The sequence below is a fragment of the Solea senegalensis genome, linkage group LG20, assembly GCF_019176455.1.
Source record: "Solea senegalensis isolate Sse05_10M linkage group LG20, IFAPA_SoseM_1, whole genome shotgun sequence".
NCBI classification, from domain to species: Eukaryota; Metazoa; Chordata; class Actinopteri; order Pleuronectiformes; family Soleidae; genus Solea; species Solea senegalensis.
Window position 1 is genome coordinate 3283304 of NC_058039.1, and position 22638 is coordinate 3305941.

The following is a 22638-nucleotide window of genomic DNA, read 5'->3' on the forward strand; positions in this document are numbered from 1 at the left end:
TGTCACTCCCATTTCCGACTTTCCTAAATGGAACGCAGCATGACGTGCAGTCGACTGGCTTTCCGTTTCATATCATCGCCCGCCCCCCGCCCCCCCCCTTTGACCCACTTGACCTCCCTCTGTGACCACACCATCATTGTCAGAGCTCCGTCCAAATGAGAAAACCTGAGAGGCTTTTTCCTCACAATCATGCGACCCGTCACTCTCCTGACAACCAGCGGGGAAAAGCACGTCACGCGTCACAAACCCAGTATCTCACAGGTTATTTGTCAGTCTCGCAGAGGTGAGGAGAACGTGATGGAAAGCGGAGGTGATAATTGACAATGTCGACGTCAAAACTGTCTCACCTCAGCACCATGGGACTGACTCCTTATCCTGAGGGCCGGCCAGGGCTCGGCTGATCGTAGAGGCGTCAGACCTCCGTTCTTCAACTGCTCCCCTGAGGGCGACTTTGGTACAGTCCACACAGGAACACCATCTGAGAAGAATGACAAGGCAGGGTCAGAGCCGACTGTCGACCTTTACCTGACAACAATGAGGGGAAGATGCTACTGGATTATTTATGCTGTCTAGTCTGGCTGAAGAATTTGGGGAAAAATATGTAATGGCTACTTTTTTTACAGGTATCTAGTGGATTAGGTTTAAAAAGAGATGGAGCATTAACCCTTTAACGCTGCAGATGACACATTTTTGCATTACCGCAAAATTCCAACGCTTAAAGCTGTGAAGTTTTGGTTATTATGGTAAAAATAATAATAAGAGAGAGTTGGAAAAAAAAAAAACGTTTTGTTTTTCTTCATTTTAAATTGTTAAGGGACAAAATGGGGAAAAGCACTTAGTCTCAGCACATTTTCTGGCCCTTTTATGGTTAAAATAAGCAAAAGAAAAAAAGTGCACACGGACATTTTGAGGCTTAGGTGTCAAAGGGTAAAAACAGAAAATACTAACTCACTCGAAACTAATCTCTTTTCTGAAGGATGAGAACTTAAAGATATAAATTCAAACATATTACATTGTGTTACATTGGCAAAGAACATAGACCAATCAAAAATGTATCACAAAACTAATAATACAATGATTGAAGTAAGATAAATAAATATTATATATATATTATAATAACAAAAAAGTGGGCACTTGTGTGTAATTCCCTGTGTGTATTAATCATTGGTTATTTATTTTGAGAAGTCTAAGAATATTAAGTTTCTCATGAACGCCGTGAACTGAGGACGTGTGATTGACAGAGTCTCGACAACAGGAAATTGTGTTTGTGTGCTTGAGTGCGTGTGTTTAAATCTAATATTTCGACTTTATTACATCCCAAAAAGGACGATTCATTTTCTCTGGGCCACAAATAATGAAGAAAACGCTGTGCAGAAATAGATAAGGTATCTACAACCAGTAATGTGCGTCTCATACAGCCTGTGTCACTGAGCCTTGAAGGAGCTGCAGAGCAGAGAATATGTTTCCCCGGCGCTCTCACGCTTCATACCTCTGCTCTGATCACAGCGCTTTATGGTGGAGGTCCACAGAGAGATTCATCCCTTTGTTTTTGCCCTGACAGTTACGGCATTTTATATACATATGAGCCTTTTCTTCACGATAGCGGATTATAGACATAAAGTAGTTTCTGTTTGCAAAACAAATTCCTATTTAGAAGCCTTGATATTAGCAATTTGAACGGCACATAACCAACCATAAACTCACAACATCCAATTGGGTGATACAGGGGCAGCCCATGGTCAAGAAGAATGGAATAGGGCTTGTAAATGAAGGGTCACTGGTTCAAATCCCAGGGACGGGTCAAGGGCTGGTTGGGAATCCCCATTGCGCACAGATAACTGCTGCCCACTGGCTTGTGTGTGTTCACTACTGGTGTGTAGTAAGGGTTAAATGCAGAGGTCAAATTCACTATCACTAATTGGTGTGTGTGCAAAAATAACTCATGTGTCGCACTCATGTGTCATTATCGTCTATTTCCTTCTAAACAGGAACATCATTTATAAATGTTGCATCATGTTCCATTAAAGGAAACCTGAAACTAGCACTTGGGACCGTTAACACCTCAAGAGTTAATAATATTCATCACATTTTGTAAACTGAGTACAGACTGAAGGAGGAAAAAGGTCATTTTATCCACTGGAAACTGAATCTACAACACCGAGTGTGCCGAACAGAGAGGGATACAAATACTTTGTGAAGTGACTGTAAATCACGGTGGTAGATCCCATTTCAGAGTCCTGTTAATGGAACTGCACCAGAGGCCTCTCTCTTGTCTCCAGTCCCAATACTCAAATTGGGTTAAAAGTCTAATGCACCAGGAGCCGGTTCTTTAATATCCATTAGTGGAGGAAAGAAGCTGTGCTGACACAAGTCAGAACGCTGGTGAGCCTGAGGCGGTTCTGCCTCCACCAAATGTGCTGAAACAGCCCTCAGGCCAGGCCTCTGCTTTAGTCCACTGACAGTTGTGAATGACAGAAACATGAAAAGGGTTAGTGAACTGACAAAATCTGGAACTGGTGCAGTGGAGACATGAGCAGGAGCGGCTACGTGTTAAGGAGAGCGAGGCGTAAATAGTGTCAAATGAAAATATGAGTCTCGCAAAAGGGTTGTTGTCAAGTCACTTGGGGGGGTTTATAGTTTCCTGAGAGTTTGTTTCAAAAACAGAGTTTAAAGTGAAACCATTTCTGCAGGATGTAGACAAACTGAGTGAGAGGGGAGAAGATATCTGGGCCATTGGATGAAAGGCATGCAGGTAAAATCCAAAGGCTGTTGCAGATCAAACAGTGAGAAGACAAACATTCATGCAGTAGGTGTTCCCAATGGCTTTACCTTCCATTTCTGGGCATTTGCAATCAGCTTCGTATACAACACATTCTTCTCAGCTTGTTTAATTTCTTACCTCTCAACTCCCTCTTATATAAACAAAACAACCAAGGTGCTTTGATTTCTTTGTACGAAGCTGCAACGGGACTGGTTTGCAAACTGAATTTCCTTTATGGATTTTCATTCCTCTAAAGGAAAACGTTCTAAGAGTGCGTGGGTGAAAGAGCGTCAAGCTCTTCATAGCAGTGACAGAAGGAAGGCGGGGAGAGGGGCGGGGGGGGGTCCCAAAAGAACTGGAGCAAGCAGCAAAGATCCTCCATAACATCAGCTGATAAGTTACCATCTGGTTTGTGACTGGCAGGTTTTTGGTGGGAATTTACAAAGATACACTGGAGTATCATGACTCTCTGGAGCTGACACAAACAAGGAGCCGGAAGAGACCAACGTGCCAGCCAACATCATGCGTGGCCCCTTTGACCAAAGAGTTTTCTTGCCCATGCAGTGGCAAAGCTTTCCTGTATGGGCGTAACAGAACCATTCAACCAACCAACCAACCAGCCAGCCACTCCCTTTATCAGCCGCAGCAAGTATCTGTATGCTGCCCATGCCGGTGAACCACGCTACTCATCACACGCCAAAACCAAGGATCCTATAGGAAAACACTCCTCACTGATGTGTAAGGGGTACATGCCGGAAGCGAGGAGCAGCTGGACCCCCACAGGACCTGTCAGCCAAGCAGCGGAAGGAAAGAAGTTTGTACTTGCGGCCAGGTGGTCCCACTCCACACCACCCCCTGTCTGACGAATTGGTACAGGGCAAGGTGATTGCTGGTGCAAAAAGAAGAACCAACAGACTGTGAGGACTAGCAGGTTCTGAACGAGATCCAGCACCAGGCCAAACCCAGATCCCAAAATACCTTCCCAACGTCACAGATGGACATTATTTGACATTAAACACTGAAAAGATGCAGGGCTGGACCGATGTCAGGAGGAATAAAGCTAACATTCATTTGGATTCACAGCAGTTAAAATGGATTCCAGCGGCTGTCAAGACGTGTCAAATGAAACCCAAACTCTGGAGGTTTTCATGCATGTTCTTGACTATGATGTTTAATCGGGCTACTGTCCTTGAATGAATGAATTGTGTCTGCCTTTGCCATGCTAGGTGCTAAAATGTCCTTGTTTCAGCTTGTTAGTATTAGCTTGTTAGCTCAATAGCATGTCGAACACCGTTCCATTTCTTCCCACTGACCATGAACTTTAAAATATTAAAGTCTTTAAGCTGGCAGAGCGTAAATTCAGTCTCCTCATCAATCAAACAGTGTTGACCTGGCAAAGTCAGGTTTTCCTTGGGTGAAAACACGCAATAGTAATTTGACTCCCGACCGCATTATCTGGGTGCATTCATGCCCATTTCTACGTTACAACAGAAAGACCGAGCCGGACGGAGCCTTTTGTCCGTACTTTGGGTTCATGTCGTCTATCATTGTGCACCAAGCGGGGGAGTTTACGATGAAGGACGAAACAGATCAATACCACCAGAAAATGTGGGGGCAGCATTGAGGTAGAGTATGTAGGGTAGTGATGGAGATACGGTTTGGAGTGTAAATGGGCCTTTGGGTTGTAGATATCTTCGTGAATTTGGATTTCGTGTCATTTCAGTAAAACTAACATGTTAGAGTCAGTTGGACTTAATATAATTAACTTAATAATTTGATATTGTCAACACACTGAGTGGCAGCGGGTTCAAGCAAGGTAGTCCATATGGCCTCCGTCCGACATTCTGAGGTTGGTTATTGTATAGTTTTGTCATGTCCTAGGTCAATAACTCCCAGAGGAGTCTGGGAAATCCAACACTCAAACCACCTTCACATGACTCTAGGTGTTTCGAGTTTTGGTAAAATGAGGAAAATGAGATGGGGGAATATAAATGAATAGAAAGGGTTGTAGTTCAACCAGTGCACCGACTGTTTGGGACGAATCAACACTACACAAAGAAGGTCCAGGGCCCTGAAATGCAACCTGTTTTCCACTTGAACACACATCGAGGGTGAACACTGCCAACGCGTGAAGAATCTCATTTTAATGGCTCGTATCTGTGATATAATTCCTTTGGTCACATCCAGAGATTCTTTCCAAGCAACCACTGCAGCAAAATCCACCGCCTCAGCAAAATGCAAACTTTGGGTTACTAATGAATTTAGTACCTTTTATTCACAATTTCCATGGCTGGCAGTGACTAAATTAATCTTGTTGTTCTTAAGATGCCTATGCTGCAGAAGTTCTTAAAAGGGCAAATGGCATTGTTGTCTTAACTCGTGCATCGTCATCACATCCTGTTTAACTGCTGCGAATTCAAATTTATACTCCCAATCCTACACACAGTAAAACACGGGTACTCGATATATTCCGAGTTAAATCAGCAGCTGATGTTTCCATACTTAAACAATACTTTGTTTTATAATGACCCAGAAACCTGGTGATATATCAAGAATAGTTCCCAACATTCTAACCTGCATTTAGGGTCCACATGTCCCTGTTAGGCATTGCTCGCTAATCCTAATCCTTGGTGTTATGCCAATAGAACCACCCTCAGGCTTCAAGTGGTTTAAATAGAAACAACTTTATTGGATCCATCTTGATCTGGCACAGAGAGGTTAAACATGGCAGAGAGGTCTGACATTTTAGGCACCAGTGTGGATTCCTTTGGCAAACACTTCAACGTTTAAGGCGATTGAAAAATGCATAGTATCAGTAAATATTTTTAGATTTACTCTTTCACACATAGTCACCCTGATTTTTTTCTGACATGCATGTTTAGGGAGACACTTGGAAATGTCATTAGCGATCCTGTTAACAACACTGACGAAGAAGTTGACGTTCATGATTGTACTTGGCACCTTCATTTGAGGAACTGATGGCATTTCAACGACAACACGGGAGAGAGACAACACAGAACGGCACTAATAACAACAAACTATGTATGACAGAGAGTGTGAATGGAGCAATGTAAAAAAACAACAACAAAAAAAAAAGCAGTTTGACATTCGACATTCAACAACATTTACTACACAGACTTAAGTTCATGGTACCCATCAGGCCGGCACAAGAACCACAGTCTAGCTGCCCCAGCTGGCCCTTGCCACTGATGCTGGGATCTGGAGGAGGGGGCTGGAAAGACAAAGGGGATGGGGGAGATGAAGGAGTCGGGGGCTCCAGTAACAGCAATGGAACGGAGCCCTGGGCAGACTCACCGGAGGGGGCTCCGTGGGCAGCGTGGTTACGTTGGGAGGCCTGAGAGTGATGCGGCGCCTGGCCGTGGCTCTGCGTGTGTTGGAGGATGTTCAGGCACTCGCCCAGGCAGCTGAGTGTGGCAGCGGACGTGGCTTTGAGCAGCAGCAGGTCCTGGTCCAGACAGGAGAGGGGGCCTTTGGTGGGTAGAGAGTCAATGGACTGGACCAGGTTCTTTTGTTGGCCCTCTGCTTGGGACATCACCTGGGGTGCAACAGCAATGTACAGCATTAAATAGCATTAAATACCCGAAAATGCTCAAACTTCATGTATATACAGGTCATTAGAATAGAGGTAGACTGATTCAAAGGTTTGAGGCCATTAATCAGGACCATTTTGCAATTTATTTGAATTAATCAACCCGTTATTACTTATTCATGTAATTGTACACATTTTTTGTTTTCAGGAACATAAAGCATGCTGCTACACCAAAATGTAATTTTTCATCCAATGTTTAATTTGACCTTTCGTGTACTTAATATTTAGTTTAAACACTATAAAAAGGCAGATTTAAGAGAAAGGCAGTAAGTGTTGTTCAATGAATGTCAAGTTAAACACTTGTATGTTCATTTGTTATTATTAAACTGTTTATCAGCCATTGGCGCCACTGGTTTCTAAAGATCAGCATATAACCCATTATCATCTATTTTACTCTCAGTGGGACCATCATTTACAAAAAGGAAGACATGAAACTAGAGACTGAGACGACAAACTTTTCTCATAGACCACCAAAGTAAAGGAAGTGTTCAGGGAGGTCAAACCTCCGCCAAGGCCACTCACTTTCTGAGTCACCACCAAAATCTCACCACAACTCTATAGTCGTAGCTTCTCACAAACACAAACACCAACAGAGACATATGGTGGAGGTAACAACTCTTTTACTCAGTGGTGTTGCCCTCTGGTGGCCACCGACCAGACTCTCACACCCGCCAGTTTAAGACCCACTGGTCCGCTTCAGTTGTGCACAACATCTGTCTCTACCTCATCTCCCTCTTGTCCTTTCTCTCCCCCCTTTCTGTCCCCCACCTCTCCGCTGTCCCCCATTTTCCTTTCACCCCAACCGGTCGAGGCAGGTGACCGCACATTTCTGAGCCTGGTTCTGTCAGAGATTTCTTTCCTGTTAAGAGGAGTTTTTTCTCTCCACTGATGCCTAGTGTTTGCTCATTGTGTTATGATTTGGCGCTATACAAATAAAATTGAATCAATTCCCATGGCATCACTATGGTCTAGATCAGTGGTTCTCAAACGTTTTATACAACGTGAGAAAATAATCTCACCATTATCACAACGACTTTTCACACGTGGCAGATTTATTCTCTCATCATCATCCTCCTCTTCCTCACATATTCTTCACACACTGGCATAGTGACATTAGGTTAAGATAAGGTGGCTCTCATTATTATTATTATTATTATCATTATTGTTATCATACAGTCATTTTCTACACACTCTGATCACATACCCTGGTAGAACAGTAGACCACCAGAGGAAGCTCACGTACCGCTGGTGTTACACGTACCACAGTTTGAGAACCACGGCCCTAGACAATAGGAAACTACTGGTAAACGCAGCCATCTGCTACGGCACCAAAAACACGACTTAAACACTTCCAACTAAAAAACAACTTCTCCCCTGTGCTCGAATTTTGAGAATTATTTATGAGAGCTTCACCTCACAAAAGTCTAAATGTCACACAAATGGTATAAAAAAAATAAAGAGGACTCAGTCCTTTCTTGCAGGTAATAAGCTTCTCCTGAGGCAAATGAGTCTGGGTGGGTTATCAGCATGGAGATGATGTGTGTATTAATAATGTATGCTGCACAAAAACTCCTCTTCCTCCTCCTCCTCCTCCTCCTCCTCCTCACATTTAACTCAGTGGCACATCTGTCCCTGCATCAGCACGCAGAGCTATTCTGGAGTCACTCAGAGCATCTGCAGCGGGATGATGTGGCTTTCACATTCATGTAAAGAAGAAGAAGAAGACACAGAGCTCGTCCAATTATTCTGCTCCTTACTCGGGTTGCATGTTGAATTCCTCAGGCAGGCGGAGCTCCAAATTTAGTGTCTGACATTTGTAATATAAAGACTCATATTGTGCCGAGCACTGACACGCTATCATTTTCTCACTGTCCTTCCAATAATCAGGAGTTGCTATTTCAGTTCATGCTGGCTTTTTCTTCCCACTTATGATCCTCGAGACCGATGATTATACGGCTGTTTCATGATCCACATAAATGATATTGCTCTCATAAAGAGCTGAATATACTATTAACCTTAACCTTAACCTTCATCAACACAGCATCACTCTTGTGCCTAAATGTTAAGTTTAATGTTGCAGCGAAAGATCACACATGCTTTAAATCTCTAGTGAGGAGCCTGTGGAGTAATTACAAAAAAAAGTGTGGTCTCCATGACCCTACAGTCTGACCTATGACCTAGTTTTCTGTATCCCACCCCTACACACTCTCACACATGAAAGAGATAGTGGAGTCAGGGATACTTATTTGTCCTGACTGTATCCAGGAAACAATCGTTTGTCAGAGGACACATTTTCAATATCAGAAAATCATGTTTGTTTGTACCCATACATGCTGTTCAGGATGTAAAATAAAATGTATTACAAACAACTAAATAGATAATAGATAATAGAAAGTTAAATCTTAAACATGGAGATTTAGACGTTTAACGGCATCACTCTGTGCTGCATCGATGATGATGATGATAAACACAAACTGCCTCAGGGTCTATATTTAGCGAAGTGGACTTAAGCAGGTGACAATACAAGTTGGTGAGCAAATGTGTTGCTATGCACCCACTAGTGACTCTAAAAATAAAAAAAAAAAAAAACATACCATGATCGAAAATAAATCAGCTCGTTGGGTTTTATGAGGCGGAGTAAAACGCAGCCGAAGCAAATCTAGACATTTTGTTCTTATAAAAATCATGAAAAGAGATAAACTGCTTCAAGGCCAAGCACATACAGTACTGTGTGAGGTACAGAGTTAAAGCTACACGGTTTAATAATCTCTGAGAATACCTGACAGAATGAGGACACGGTCCCTGAGAGTGAAACCATCAGGTCGTAAATGGTTGACCTTGAGAGGGGTCACCTTCAAACACACACACACTCACACCTAGTTTGTTTTTCCCTTAAATTTCATATAAAATATGTAATTATATACTGTACATATTACTGGAATAGAATAGAATAGAATAGAATAGAATGCCTTATTTGTCATTGCATGTGACATCTGGTCACTCTCATTAAACAAGAACTGTATATACACACAAAAAGACAAAGATAGACGAGAATACATACGTATGATATATAAAAAATTATGTTGTTTATACATGCAACAGATTAAAAGTTCGCAAAATGTTACGTTCCTCTTATAATTCCAGATTAAACCTGGGAAAACAGTGATTTGACGTTTCAAACGTCACCAGAGGATGTCAATGACATCATTAATGACAACAAAAAATCCTTTTTTGTTTTCCCTATTTTGAATTCATGTTTGTCTTGTGTCTGAACAGTTATCAGTTCTGCATTTGGTCGGAACGTTGCAGCAGATCTCTGACACAGAGTCAGTCACAAAGTCAGAGATCTCACAGTAATGGCAGAATCATAAGCATGGCACACACACACAGAAAGAGCAAGAGCGAGAGCAAGTTGTCTGGAGCTGCTTCCAGAAATAGCCTCACTCCACTGCTCAGCAGTGTCAGAGCCCAGTGGAGCTGCTGCTGCTGCTGCTGCTGCTGCTGCTGCTGCTGCTGCTGCTGCTGCTGCTGCTGCTGCTCCAGGAATCCAGGCGTTTGATGTGTTTACATCAGCGAGGAGAGACGGTGATGTGGTCTGACTCACGCTGTCAGAGACAGACGGACGCACACGTGGATGGACAGATGGATGGAAGAGGACAGAGTGACGATGACCAGATGATTAAAAAAAACACAGTACGCTGCTCCCTCTCAGTGGCGCCAGCCTTAAAACTGTTGTTTCGAACACGGAGGAGGAATATTTTTTATAGTAAATTTATTCTTTATTCCTTTAGAATATATTCGAGCAGCAGTGTCAGAGTGAGCCGCTGCTGCAGGTGCACCGTGTAAACAAGTCAACCTGACACGTATCAGGTCACGTGTCAGGTCGTGCATATTTTGCAGTTTAGTGGAAGTGGTTTTGTCTCTGTATGTGAACTGTGCGCGGTCTGCTTCACGCCCAGTGTCAGCAGCGATTGGCTCCCGAATGAATGAATGACTGACTGGACCTGCCATTTAAAACATGGATCTAATTTCACTGTCTCACTATTGAAACATGAAACAGACCCTCATCAACTGACAGCACTGCTCTTTTTTGTGCATGTTGCTGTGGTCTCTTCTAACAAAGATTAGTGACGTTGAGCCATGTGAGAGGAAGACACCTAGAGCAGCGGTCCCTAAAAACAACTAAACTAAAAACAAACCATCCCGCTGAATTAGTGGGAGCCCTGGTCTTGTTTCATGAGGCTTCATAGTCTCATTTGCTGGCTTGTTGCCACATATTATGCACAGCGCGATGAGAATCACCTGTAACCCTCTTTCGGTCTCTGATAATCAATAAAATAATGTTTGTATTTAGTCTTTCAGTGGTTGTGGACTAAACTCCTCGTGATGGGTTGGTTTACAGCGACTGTGCCTATTTCTACCACAGTGAAAAGTCAGTACAGTCAAAACCTCAGGAGTGATTTTCATTCTAAGAGACATCTAAATGAACTCCGTACGAGCTTATCTTCCACCTTTATTGTTATTTGAGTGACTTTATTGTGTGCTGATTACATACTATTGTCCTCTGCTGGAGAATAACGGTGAAGTATCAGTGATTACATTCTTTTCTTTTGAACTGTTTTGTGTTTTTTTTATTCCTTTATTAATACATTTTTTCTTTCTGTGTGACTTTGTCATTTTCCTTCAGTTTATGCTTATATTGTTAAACGGTATCATGGATTTCTTTCACTGTATTATTTCTTCCTTGTTAAACGTAGGTCCCAGATGAAGTAGGGATCGTAATGAAATAAATGAAACTAAATGAGTTATTTAAGATTTCAAACACATGTCATTGTCTCATTCTCTCTCTAACACACTGTGCAGACTCTTACAGCTCTTTATTGTGCCTCTTGTTGCCTTTGAGCCGAGTGAGAGGTGGACAATTGTTTCTTTCTTTCATGGAGGTTGTTGTATATGAATTACAATGTCAATATGCTTTGCTTAGTATGGACTTTATAAGGTGGTAGTGTCACAAGAATAGTTATGCTCCCTTAATAACACCTAATGAATATGGTCTGTTCTTACATAACAAAACACAAAACTACGTGTTAATAGTCCAAATAACTGAATTAAGTCTGTGTCACTTAGAATATGTTCCCCATACCAAAGTGACATCTTGATCACTAATAATTCATTGGTAGTTGAACAATTATTAACCAACACTCCTTTTCCTATTCTAGTATTACTACCACCTTATAAAGTCCATATGAAGCAAAGCATATTGAGATCGTAATTCATATACAACAACTTCCTTACTTGCTACTAATAAGTAATAATTATTGAGGGAAAACTCTTAGTTAATGGATTACTGGTTGGATAATAAGGTCATGCAGAATAAGGCAATAATAATGATTTATGAAATTCCCTAATCTAAAGTGTTACCCTCATTTCTAATCCGGTCCATCCTCTCAAATCTCAGCATCTTCAGCTCCTGTCTTTTAGACACTGTCTCCAGACCACATCATAGCAGGTCTAAGAGTGGTGAGCGCTTTAAAACTAACATGTTACTGGAGAGCTTTAACTCTGATCCCCCGCCTGGTGTGAGGACGCTTCAGTGAGCGCTGGTGGGATGAAGAACAACACGCCAATCTAAGCGAGGAGATCATGCGGAGATTCACTGAGGTGCAAATCCACTTTCTCTCCATAACTGTGGGAGAAAGGGCCAAAGTTCCCTGCCTCGGCGTGTGTGGGTCTTACAGGAACTAACAGAGTGTGATCAGCGATAGTGACCAGAAAATAAATGGAATGTACAACACAACATCGCCAAGGCTGGTGTCTGACCATAAATCCACTGATAATCAGTGCGCAGCAGCTTTCTGCTCTGCGCCGTGTGCAGCGGCGCGTAAATCACAGCGCAAGCAGACTCCTTTTACTGTCGACTCCAGCGTCATCCCTCTCGCCAACACCCGTCAGATCGAGTTTATGGGCCTGTTATGAATGAAGGGAGGAGAACAAATGACCGGAGGAAGGAGGGAAGACTGTTGGAAGAGCAGTGGATGAGGAGAGGGCGACAAGAGGAGAGGAATCAGGTCACAGGAAGCTTCAGCGCACCTTCCTCTGTGAAACCCCAACAGAGAATGAATCACGCGTCACAGAGAGACCTCGTTTTCCGTGTCTGCGGAGGAGAACGTGTTTGTTTTGCTTAACGATGACACCATCTGCTCCGTATTTACTCATAATGTCCCAGGTTCATCTGAGGAGACGCGCTCTGCTCCTGAGAGGTGATAAATGAGTCTCCACTCTGGCCGAATGCACTTTGCCCGCGTTCTGTCACAGAAAGAGAATCATTTAGGCGAGATGTTCGGGGGAATTGAACGCGTCGAAGACAGGCCAGGTCCTCAACGGGCCAGAGAGGCGCGACGGAAAGAGCTTTGCATGAAATAGTGATGCTCCTGCGGGAGATGTCAGAATGATAAGTAGGAGACGGTGGATCAGTGGTAGAGCAAGTTGTCTCTCAACTGGAAGGGTCTGATTCCCAGCTCCATTAGTCTACATGCTGATGTGTCCTTGGCAGAACTGTAGTGAACAGCAGCTCTATACTGTAAATACAAACTATTTACCATAAGAACTGCTGACATAAATGTCAACGTTCTCAAACACTGATGGTCAGGCCGGTTACTACTGCTTCAGTTTTAGGTAACAGCTCAGGGCCCTCAGGTCCTACTGTGAGGTTTCAATTACAGCGGTGCAGGATATTAGGGAGGTGGCTGTTTTTTTACCCTGTGGGATATTAATACAACGCTGCTTTGTCCCAGTTTATCACACGACACAAACTGAGAGCGGTCTTTATTGTTATTGTGCGCGCAAGGCTCAGATAACTGCAGGTATGAGATTGTCATACCTCAAGCTAAGCTACAAGGTCAACGTCTTTACTTACAGTGTCTGAATAACAATTTAAACCTAAGAAGGAAAAGTGATACCAAGGTAATTACAGCTGACACAATAAATCAGACAGAAATAGATAACGATTCACTGATTCTGGCCTTTAAAAGGTGAAGATTTCCTACTTTTGTCCATTTTATATCATTTTATCTCTTTCATATCTATTTATTTGTATTTCCTGTTTGTCTCGTGCTCTTAGAACACAACAACAACCCTCCCAACAGTTTCAGACAGTTGCACTGAATGTAGCAATGCACCAGCTAAAGGCAGGACTGGAAAGATTCTAGGGTCGTTTTCGCCTTCTCGTCTAATCTCTGGCAGTTCATCACGCTAACCCATACGCAGATTATATAGTCTATTATAGAGAAGGGGGAAAATAAAGGATCTTCTATGCAGACCAGAGAGTGAATGAGAAGTTAGTAGATAAGAAAAGGTATGAAGTGAAACCTGACAGGTCTGGTGACTCAGGCGGATTTGAACTTCAAAACTCAGTGAAAAACAGATGAGACATTTCAATTGGATGCGCTTTTTAATTCACGCAGAACGCCCTTGCCGCTGTGAATATTTAAAGTCTTATGGAGATTGTGGCAAACCCTACACATTTAGGGATTAAATAATATTACATTTTCCATATGAAGGACCTCGCCATCGCTGTTCTCACCTTCACACTTCATCTTCTTTTTCACACTCTGACACTTTTACACATCGCGCGCTGACCTGACTTCACCAGCGTAAGCTGCGGAGCTTCCCTGTCACCAACCATGTTAAAATGTATTGATATTCTGTATCCCGTAAAAATGCCAGCAAAGCTGAAAGTACAGTGAGGAGTGAGCACTGCGCAGTCCGGTGTCAGGCCAGAAATATCTGCTGAACTCACTGCACCACAGTCCCACGGGACAGCAGTGCAAAGGCTCTGAAGACAAAGGCCAAATAAAACACAATGCAGCACAAAGGCTGCGGTTCCACAGAAGAAACTTCATCACAGGTTCAAACTCTCTGTTTCATTAAAACAGAGAGTTTGACTTTGATAAAATAGCTTTTTAGTAGTTTTGTCTCGGGATGAACGATTCATTCTTTTATTTTTATGACATCGCAATCAGATTTCAAGTGTTTATAATATTTGGATCTACACGTGGTAATGATTTATCACATTTTAAAGTAATTACATTGTGACTATCGGGCTGAGCCTTTGAAAGATCAGAAATAAAATCCCAATTTTGATATTTGTGAGAAAAACTGCACTTAGATATTGTACCCAATTGTGTATTGTGTGTCCAAGATTCCTTGTCTTGTTCGTTGCACTCTTCCTTGATTAAATACGAGTGTCCTGCAAACTGGGCTAAAATGAGTTGTGCTGCATGAAGCATGAGCATTCGGCACTAACCATCATTAAATGCTGAGGCGCTCACGTTAGGGCAAATGAAGCCATTTGGACCAGAATGAACCTCAGCAGACTGGAGGACACATACTGGTAGTACACACTCAAATCCAGCAGTTATCTTATCTTTAACTCATGTGATCCCTGAAGCCTCTGAGTGACAAAGACAAAAGAATTAGCCATTTGTTTTGAAGAGTAACCATAGTGACCTGATAGTAATGTCAACGTGTTTCCAGATCTCAGCAATAAATATAGTCATTTTAATGAAAACAGTGGCAAAGAGGCTCATCTGTAATAAAACATGCTGCCTCCACTTGTTTTCAGCCATTAGGTGGGAACTTAAAACCAGTTGTTAAAACAACGTTCCACCTTGGACACTCACCTCCTTGACCTCCAGCAGGCGACCTGGGTACTGACTCTTAGCCCGCCGAGCTGCAGCCGGAGATTTGTGGTGTGTGATGGTGACGATGTTGCCAGGTGTGGCCGCGTGGCCCAGGTGCCTCTGGGAAGCCGGGGATGACGACGGGGTTAAGTGAGGGAGCAGGGAGAAGCTACGGGTCCGACCAGAGGATGAATATCCCTGGAGGAAGAGAGGGTGGGGAGAGGGGGGGGGGTGGCGCAGAGATGGAGAGAAAGCGTTATGTGGGAATTTAAAGCGTAACTTTAACCCTCTCCTCTGTAACTAACTGCAACCGATGCCTGATTTTTAAAAAAGGCCAAGAAGGGGGCTGAGAACTGAGTGAGGGAGAGTGAAGGTGGTCTGCTCTTAAAATCTGACCAACGATATGTTGACATGCACAGTTTAATGGAGCTGAGGCGTCGTCCGACTAAGAGAGGACTTTCAACATGCATGTAAACACACTGACTGCTTCACGTGGTGGAGACAGAAAGGCAACAGCTCTGGCGTGAAAAAGGGGGAGGAGCCTCATGCTGATTAGACAAGAGCAGGATGAGTGAGTGAATTGAAATAGCCAAAGGTCAAATTTGAATGCAGTAGCTGGTTTTCGACCAAAGAGACAGAAGGTGAGTTGATTTACACCTGGATCCATAAATAGCATTTGGTTTATGTCTGAAAACAGTGGTTTAGTGGTTGAGTGATGATGATGATGATGATGATGTAACGGAGGAGAAACAACAAGAAGAAGTTCATGAGCATTTTCTAATAAAATGGTTCAGTAGCTTTTTATTCCTTTTTATTATTTATTATTTAACACGATAACATCTTAAGCTATAAATTGAATTATTAATTAGTATTAATTCATTATTTTTGGCTGAGCTCAGGGAAAATTTTAAAAATAGAAACCTTTTTTTATTTTAAAACGATTCATTCGTCGTTGTTCTTGTTTCTCTGTGTTCCAAAGTCACATCTCATCCTTCAATCTCGATCCCTCCTGCTCTCTTCAGTTCGCTGACCTGTGAGCTCGCACAGGCCGAGCTGTCACACCAGTATCTCTCCTCTGTCCTTTTACTCTCCATTAGATTACAGCCGCGCAGCCAAGACAAGACAACAGAGATTCATCCTCCGCAGGATCACAGAGGTCGGCTCAGTGCAGCCACCAAAATAAAACACATCAAATAAACAACTTCCAGCACAGCTCACTGCTCACTGACAGGAACACAACCAGTGTTTGCTCTTAGCGGAAACACGGGAAGTTTAATGTATGGCTAATGTGGGGCTGCAACATAAAGTGACATTATAATTAGGAGCAGGAGATTTAAAGCTATTTTAAGACAAAATAAACTAAACAACTAAAAAAAAAACAGCAAGAACATTCACTTGATTACGCCTTGCAGCAAAAAGACCCAGGTTCACGACCCGGTCAGAACACATGCTTTTCTGTGTGGAGTTTGCATGTTCTCCTCATGTTTGCATGTCTTTAAGATGCTAGATTTAAGTGTTACATCGAATGACAGCTATCCGAGCTCATCAGCCTGATAGCTGAAGGAATCACAGAATTTAAAAAGCTGTATGTTTTACACCGGGGTGCATAGCACCAGCCACCTGAAGGCATCACCTCGAACTCATGAGTCAGAATGTGCTGGCGTTGGTGGAGGTGGCTTTCTTTCTTTCTTTCTTTCTTTCTTTCTTTCTTGCCTCTCCCAGAGGGACATCAGATCTTTTCTCCTGACTGCAGTGATCTTAGAGCAGGTGTTCACCACGTCCTTAAAAGACAGCTCACTGAACCAGCAAATAAAAGAATAATGTTAACCCTTAAGGCTCACGCGGCAAGGCTATGTGCCGCAGGTGCACCCATGGTAAATTGCGAGGGAATAACACACAGCTCCTTATATGGACATCCTGGAGGGGTGTGTTTATAGGTCACATCATTTTTTGGTAGCGAAATAAAGTAGCAATAATTGTGCAGAAGTCAGAAAATGTTGTTTTTTTCTTTAGTTTTTGTTCATAAAAACGAGCCAAGGGAAATTTGAACTGTGACGTATTTCCACATTTCACAAATTTGGTCCAATTATGAACATGTAATGAATAAAATGTTGATTTCTTATAGCCTCATAAACAGTGTGTTTTATACAGAAATGGAAAAAAGCAGCTGAAATTCTCTGTGTTCTAAGGGTTAAAAGACTCTCAATAAAAGAACAGACAAAATTGATTAATATCAACTTACAACCATTAAAAGAGTTCAGTTTCCTCAGCAGGTAAATTCTCTGTGGTGATTGTTCTAAGACAGCAAGTGAAGCTCAGTTTCCTCTAAAATGTCATCAAATACGTTCTGTGTTGTATTTACATTTCAGTACTAAACATGTGCTAGAACGCCATTAGAACGTGTCATCTGTCGTCCCATAGAGAACTTCCATGAAAGCTCAGCTTCTCTGGGAGTCAATGGAGCAGTGGGCGGAAACTGGGCTTCTGCATGATGATTGGAGGAACTGTCTGAAAGGCAGAACCAGTGTTTGAGCCTTTTCTGCCTCAGTCCTGTGTGGATTTTGACAAATAGCTGCTTGTTGTGTGTTATTTGCTTAATAATATAGACCATTTTCATTTGTATATATATACTGTAAATAAAAACACTGTTATAACATTTCAGTTTTACATAATAATCACATTTCCTTGGTCTAGTTGCCAGAATGGGCCTGAAATGAGTTTCCCCCCCAGCAACCGCCACAGTTCTCTGTTGTATCTCTCTCTCTTTTACACTTTCATGGGCTGATATGGGCAAGTGGAAAAGGAACTTGGCTTGTAACCAGAGGGTCTGCAGTTTGCATCCTGACTGGTCAAAAGCTGGGCTGCCTCTGAGCAAGGTACCAAAGCCCCACTGCTGCGAGTTCTAGGAAGGTTTCCAGTAGACAAAAGGTAAAAATTCAGAGAGGAATATCACCTGCCGGGACGAATACAGTACAAAACAATCAAATAAATAAATAAAATAGAGTGAGTGGCCTTGTGTAATCATTTTAACAGAAAATAATCAGCTTACACGAGAGAACACTGTTGTATTGTGCGAGGCTAAGCCGTAAGAAGTGAGTAAGCAGAAAAGAAACCACACTTTGGGAGTGTGTGCAGATTGACGTGCTGAGTTTTTGTCCTCCAAAACTGGCACAGAGCTCTGAGGATTTCAATTAACTGGAACAGGAAAGGAGGGGAAAAAAAGATGTACGAGCAAAATCAGAGTGAAAGCAGAATGGAGGCAGTGATGGAAGGAAGGATAAATGCATGCGAGGTGTGAGCCACACACAGAGCATCACACATGTGAATGAACTTGCATTCTGAACTAAACATCTATCAGTTCAATTCAAAATCACACAGCAGGGTCTTCAGCTCCTTTTTGACTCAGGGCCTCTTATGATAAAGCAATCTGTGATTGCAATCCATTGTTACTGAGTCTGAATCTGAACAACAAGGCCTGAGGACAAAACTAGAGATGGAAATATAACTGTATTTCCATATTCCCCCCTTTAATCCCCCCCCGTGCCTAAAACTGGATCTTAAATACTAAATTTTCTTTAACCCTTAGGGCTCAACGGACCCTTTGTAAATTGCAGTGGGAATAATACATGTGTTTATAGTGTGTACCTTCCGGTGTTCTTATGTGTTGTTGATTCAAAGTTATGATTCATTTTATATTGCATATTTTAGTATGGAGTAGCAATACTTGTACAGAAGTGACAAAATAGACTGTTTTTTATTTATTTAATTTTTATAGAACTTTCCACAGTGACTTCATTTCCGAAATTTCACATATTCAATCTGATTTTAAAAGATTTTACTACTTTTTTGCTCAGGTGTGTTTATTATAGTCAGTGAACATGTTAAAAAAAAATCACATCTTCAGATTACTGATAGGTTGTGCTGAAAAAGAAGATATAAGACACTCTATTTTGCACATTCTGATGGCCTCTGGATACGTTTTAACATAGTAATGTAAAAATAAAACAGCTTAATGCTCTGTGTTCTCAGGGTTAAGCAAGAACAAGTATGCTGAAAATATGTTTGTATTAAAATGACAAAATAAATGCATTGAAAAAAATGTATAGTGTATTATTGTTTATCTGGGACCCTTTTGTTACTTTATAACCAGACTAACTTAGGTGTCTTAACAGATTAGTTTTATTTCAAATTAAAGCGGAGAACAACTCAGTGAAAGGACGACTGTATTTAGATATGTGTACATAAAAAAAAAAAACACTTTGCTTTCACTTTCTTATCCTTTCAAGTTAAGATTCAAATGGCACTCTTGTGAAATCTGGACAGAAATACACCAGTAAGCGTACATACCGTATGTTTTTGATGTTATACAAATAGAACAGAATGCACACTGAGCTCAGCGTAAAAAAGTCCCTGTGCTCTTTTTCTTCACAGGTGCTCTGCGGTCACTCAGCCGTGGGCGGACTTGGCCCTGTGTGAGTCAGCGTGGGTACAATGGTCAGCTGCTGACCTGTTATTTCCCCCACAACAGGGAGTATAACTAATTACACACTAGTCAATGTGTTGTTCACGAATAACCCCCGGGTTTGGACGTTAGAAAATATCTTAGAGTCACATTTAAGATAAAATAATCAGTGGTAAATACTTTGCTGTTTTTGAAGAAAAGAACCCAAAACACTCACACGGCATAAATAGTATAGTTCACTACTATTTACTACTGTACATCAAATAACTTCAAACATATTTAATCATATAGAAGAATTCCTGCTTCCTGCTGTTGCCAAAACTGAGATTAAAGGCCGGGAAGGACAAACACAGCGGTGGAAATAGAGTGGGCAGCACAAACATAAATATGCTGTGTTCAAGCAGAAAGTAAACATTACCCGAGTCAAAGTCTATGCTTTGACTCTTTGTAGGTGTGTGTGTGTTTGTAGTTGCAGCTCATTGTTACCGCCCTTTTTTCATCATGAGGCTTCAGTGATAACACGCAGCAGTTATCAGTATTGAGCTCCAAACGTCATGTGACTCAGTTTGTTTACACAACCATGTTGGCAGGAAAAAAGTTCCTGCAATAATGAACAGCAGCGGTGCCGGTTTCGGGCCGTCAGAGAACACTGTGCACTTTAAATCCATGGAGATCGAGCAGTGCATCACAGAACACGACACACTGATTATATCTGACCTTTATAATGTGCTCTTCAGGTGCTTTGCACCAATATGGAAACAGTCGTAATGGATATTATCCCAGGCCTGCAGTAAACAACAGCTTCCACCACTGTTAATAAAAACATGACGCTATGACACTGCAAAACTGCCATTGTTTTGATCTCGACCGTTGCGTGATGTCAGCTAACGGCGAGAGCTCTACGGGAACTCTGCGTATCGGCTCATCCTTGTGATCCGCGCTGTTCCTCGTTTGAGCTTATTTCAACAAAGACATTGTGGAAACAGGATAATTACCCCATTTGCTTCAACATCTCTAAGCCTTCTGCATCATTAGTCGTGAGACTGAGGAGACATAAAAGGAAGTAAGAAAAAAAGAAACACACCAATTTAGTGCTGCTGAGGTGTACTTTTATCTGTTTTATCATCTTTGTCGAACATTAGACGTGTTTCCAAAGGCAACGTTGCTTTGTCTAGAAAAACAAACATAGAATCTTATATCAGATTCAATATTGTCCACATGTACAGTATATAAATGTGCTACTTTTAACCAATATGGGTGCTTTACTTTTAATACTTTAATAATAGCAAATGATACAGATAATTAACATTGGTTTTCTTAGTGCACACGGTCACTGGTTCACTAATGTCGTCCTCTTGTCACGTCATTACGAGGCTCATTGTCCCAGACTCCTCCCCCATTGTCACCATCGTCAACTAACTGATTTTTTTTTTTCCACTCAATTACAACTGGAGTCAAATTCACCAGCAGACCACGCCCCGCTGCACTGCTCCCCACTCTCCCTCCCTCCTCCACTCAGCCCACTTCTTGGCATTTTTCAAAATCAGACAAAGGGGGAAGTGAGCCTCAGAAGAGAGGGTTTAGTTACACTTTAACTTCAAGTAATGAAAAACGACGTGCCATACTCATTGAGATCTACCTCAAAATAGTTAGTAGATAGTAATTAGTAAAGTTCCTACTCATTCCTTTGCCACAAAATAACTCTTAAAGCATTTCCACCACAGCTGCCTGATGATGTTAGATGCTGCTGAGCCTCCACCACTGGCTTCCTCGTCACCCGAGGAGCTGTGATAATGATCTGAGAGGCAGGACAGTGGAGCTCAGGGAAGGATTAGACCACAACAGCGGGTATCGTCGTAACAGCTGCTGCTGTGGAAATGCCCCACAGTGTTTGAGCGGCAACAAAACGCCCACCACGCTCCACTGGGCAGAAGGAAGGGGAAAAAAAAGCCGTCTTCCTCTGAATACACTTTTTTTCCTCGCTTTATCCAATTTCCTCTCATCTTTTGATTGCTTTTCTCATCACGGCTGAGCAGAGTAATTGGACTTTCCCCTCACTCCAGCTGTGCAGCACTTTCAAGTGAGGAGATACATGTTGATAACGCGCGTCGACAATGAGGCGGCATAACGAGGCCGCGGTATTTAATTGTTTAAAAAGGCACACGAGTGAGTGGTTCTGGAAGGAGCCGTCACAACACAAGACAGGAGACGCTCAGCGGAGGACAGACGGACACGTTCCCGCTCAGCGCCGCTGTTTGAAGGTGAAACTAACTTCACTTCAGAGAAATGAGATGCTGTGTGTATGTGTGGAGACCCACCAGCACCTCCTGGCCTCCTCCTCCTCCTCCTCCTCCTCCTGCTCTTTCCACACTCAGGTGTTCGTCGGAGCCTTTCAGCTTCCTCACCTGAAACAAATGACACACACAAACAAATTAAATGTAACATTAACCTAGAAGCACTGTGAGAACAGTTTGTAATCGTCTGCATAAAAAGCATGAGGGAACAGTAAACTGATGACTGAATAAACACAGTCACTAGATATCAACCCAGGTTAACGCCTACAGGAGATTATAGATTATTATTAGAGTTGCAAAGCAGCTGAAAATTCCTGGTAATTTCCCAGAGGTTCTAGATTGGAAATTAGTGGGAAATCAATGAGAATATACTGGGAATTATGGATAGTTTAAAGAAACTATGTAATACACAAATATGAATGAATCATATTTGAAATTCACACACAATTTTAACTGATTACTCAGCTTTGACATGATTATTATAGAAATAAAAAGTTTTTACCATATTGTTGCTGCGCTGTAATGTTATCAAGCTCAGGAGCAAAAGCTTGCAAAAGAATTTTTAAATGTTGTTTAATTCCTCTCCTTCATGAGCTGCTGCTGATTCTCACGTGGTGCAGTAACAAGCCTCGTTCACCACTGGATCAGACCAACATGAACACACACACACACACACACACACACACACTGTGTAATCCGCTGAAACTCATGCTAAACCCAGAAAAAAATTCACAAGACCAAATAAAAATCTGTGAAACCACATGAAAAAAGAAGCCTGGTGGAGGATAAATGTAGTTACACTACGTCCAACACAGTAATCTTCTGGAACT

At 42.1% G+C, this 22638-nt stretch overlaps 1 protein-coding gene across 2 annotated transcripts; it reads right to left on the minus strand.

Moving 5' to 3' along the window:
• Nucleotides 1-317: 317 nt before the first annotated feature.
• On the minus strand, nucleotides 318-22431 carry LOC122786032 (oxysterol-binding protein-related protein 10-like). 2 transcript variants are annotated; one of them, XM_044052030.1, is made up of 5 exons: nucleotides 22311-22428; nucleotides 21833-21919; nucleotides 15053-15250; nucleotides 6077-6317; nucleotides 318-478 (listed from the first exon to the last, which is right to left on the minus strand). In XM_044052030.1, the coding sequence occupies exons 1-5, from the start codon at nucleotides 22311-22313 to the stop codon at nucleotides 333-335; spliced, it is 675 nt and encodes a 224-aa protein (XP_043907965.1). In that variant the 5' UTR covers nucleotides 22314-22428; the 3' UTR covers nucleotides 318-332. The 2 variants fall into 2 exon arrangements, with proteins under 2 accessions (XP_043907965.1, XP_043907964.1); XM_044052029.1 differs by lacking the exon at nucleotides 318-478 and having other exon boundaries at nucleotides 5427-6317; nucleotides 22311-22431.
• Between the last annotated feature and the right edge of the window lie 207 nt (nucleotides 22432-22638).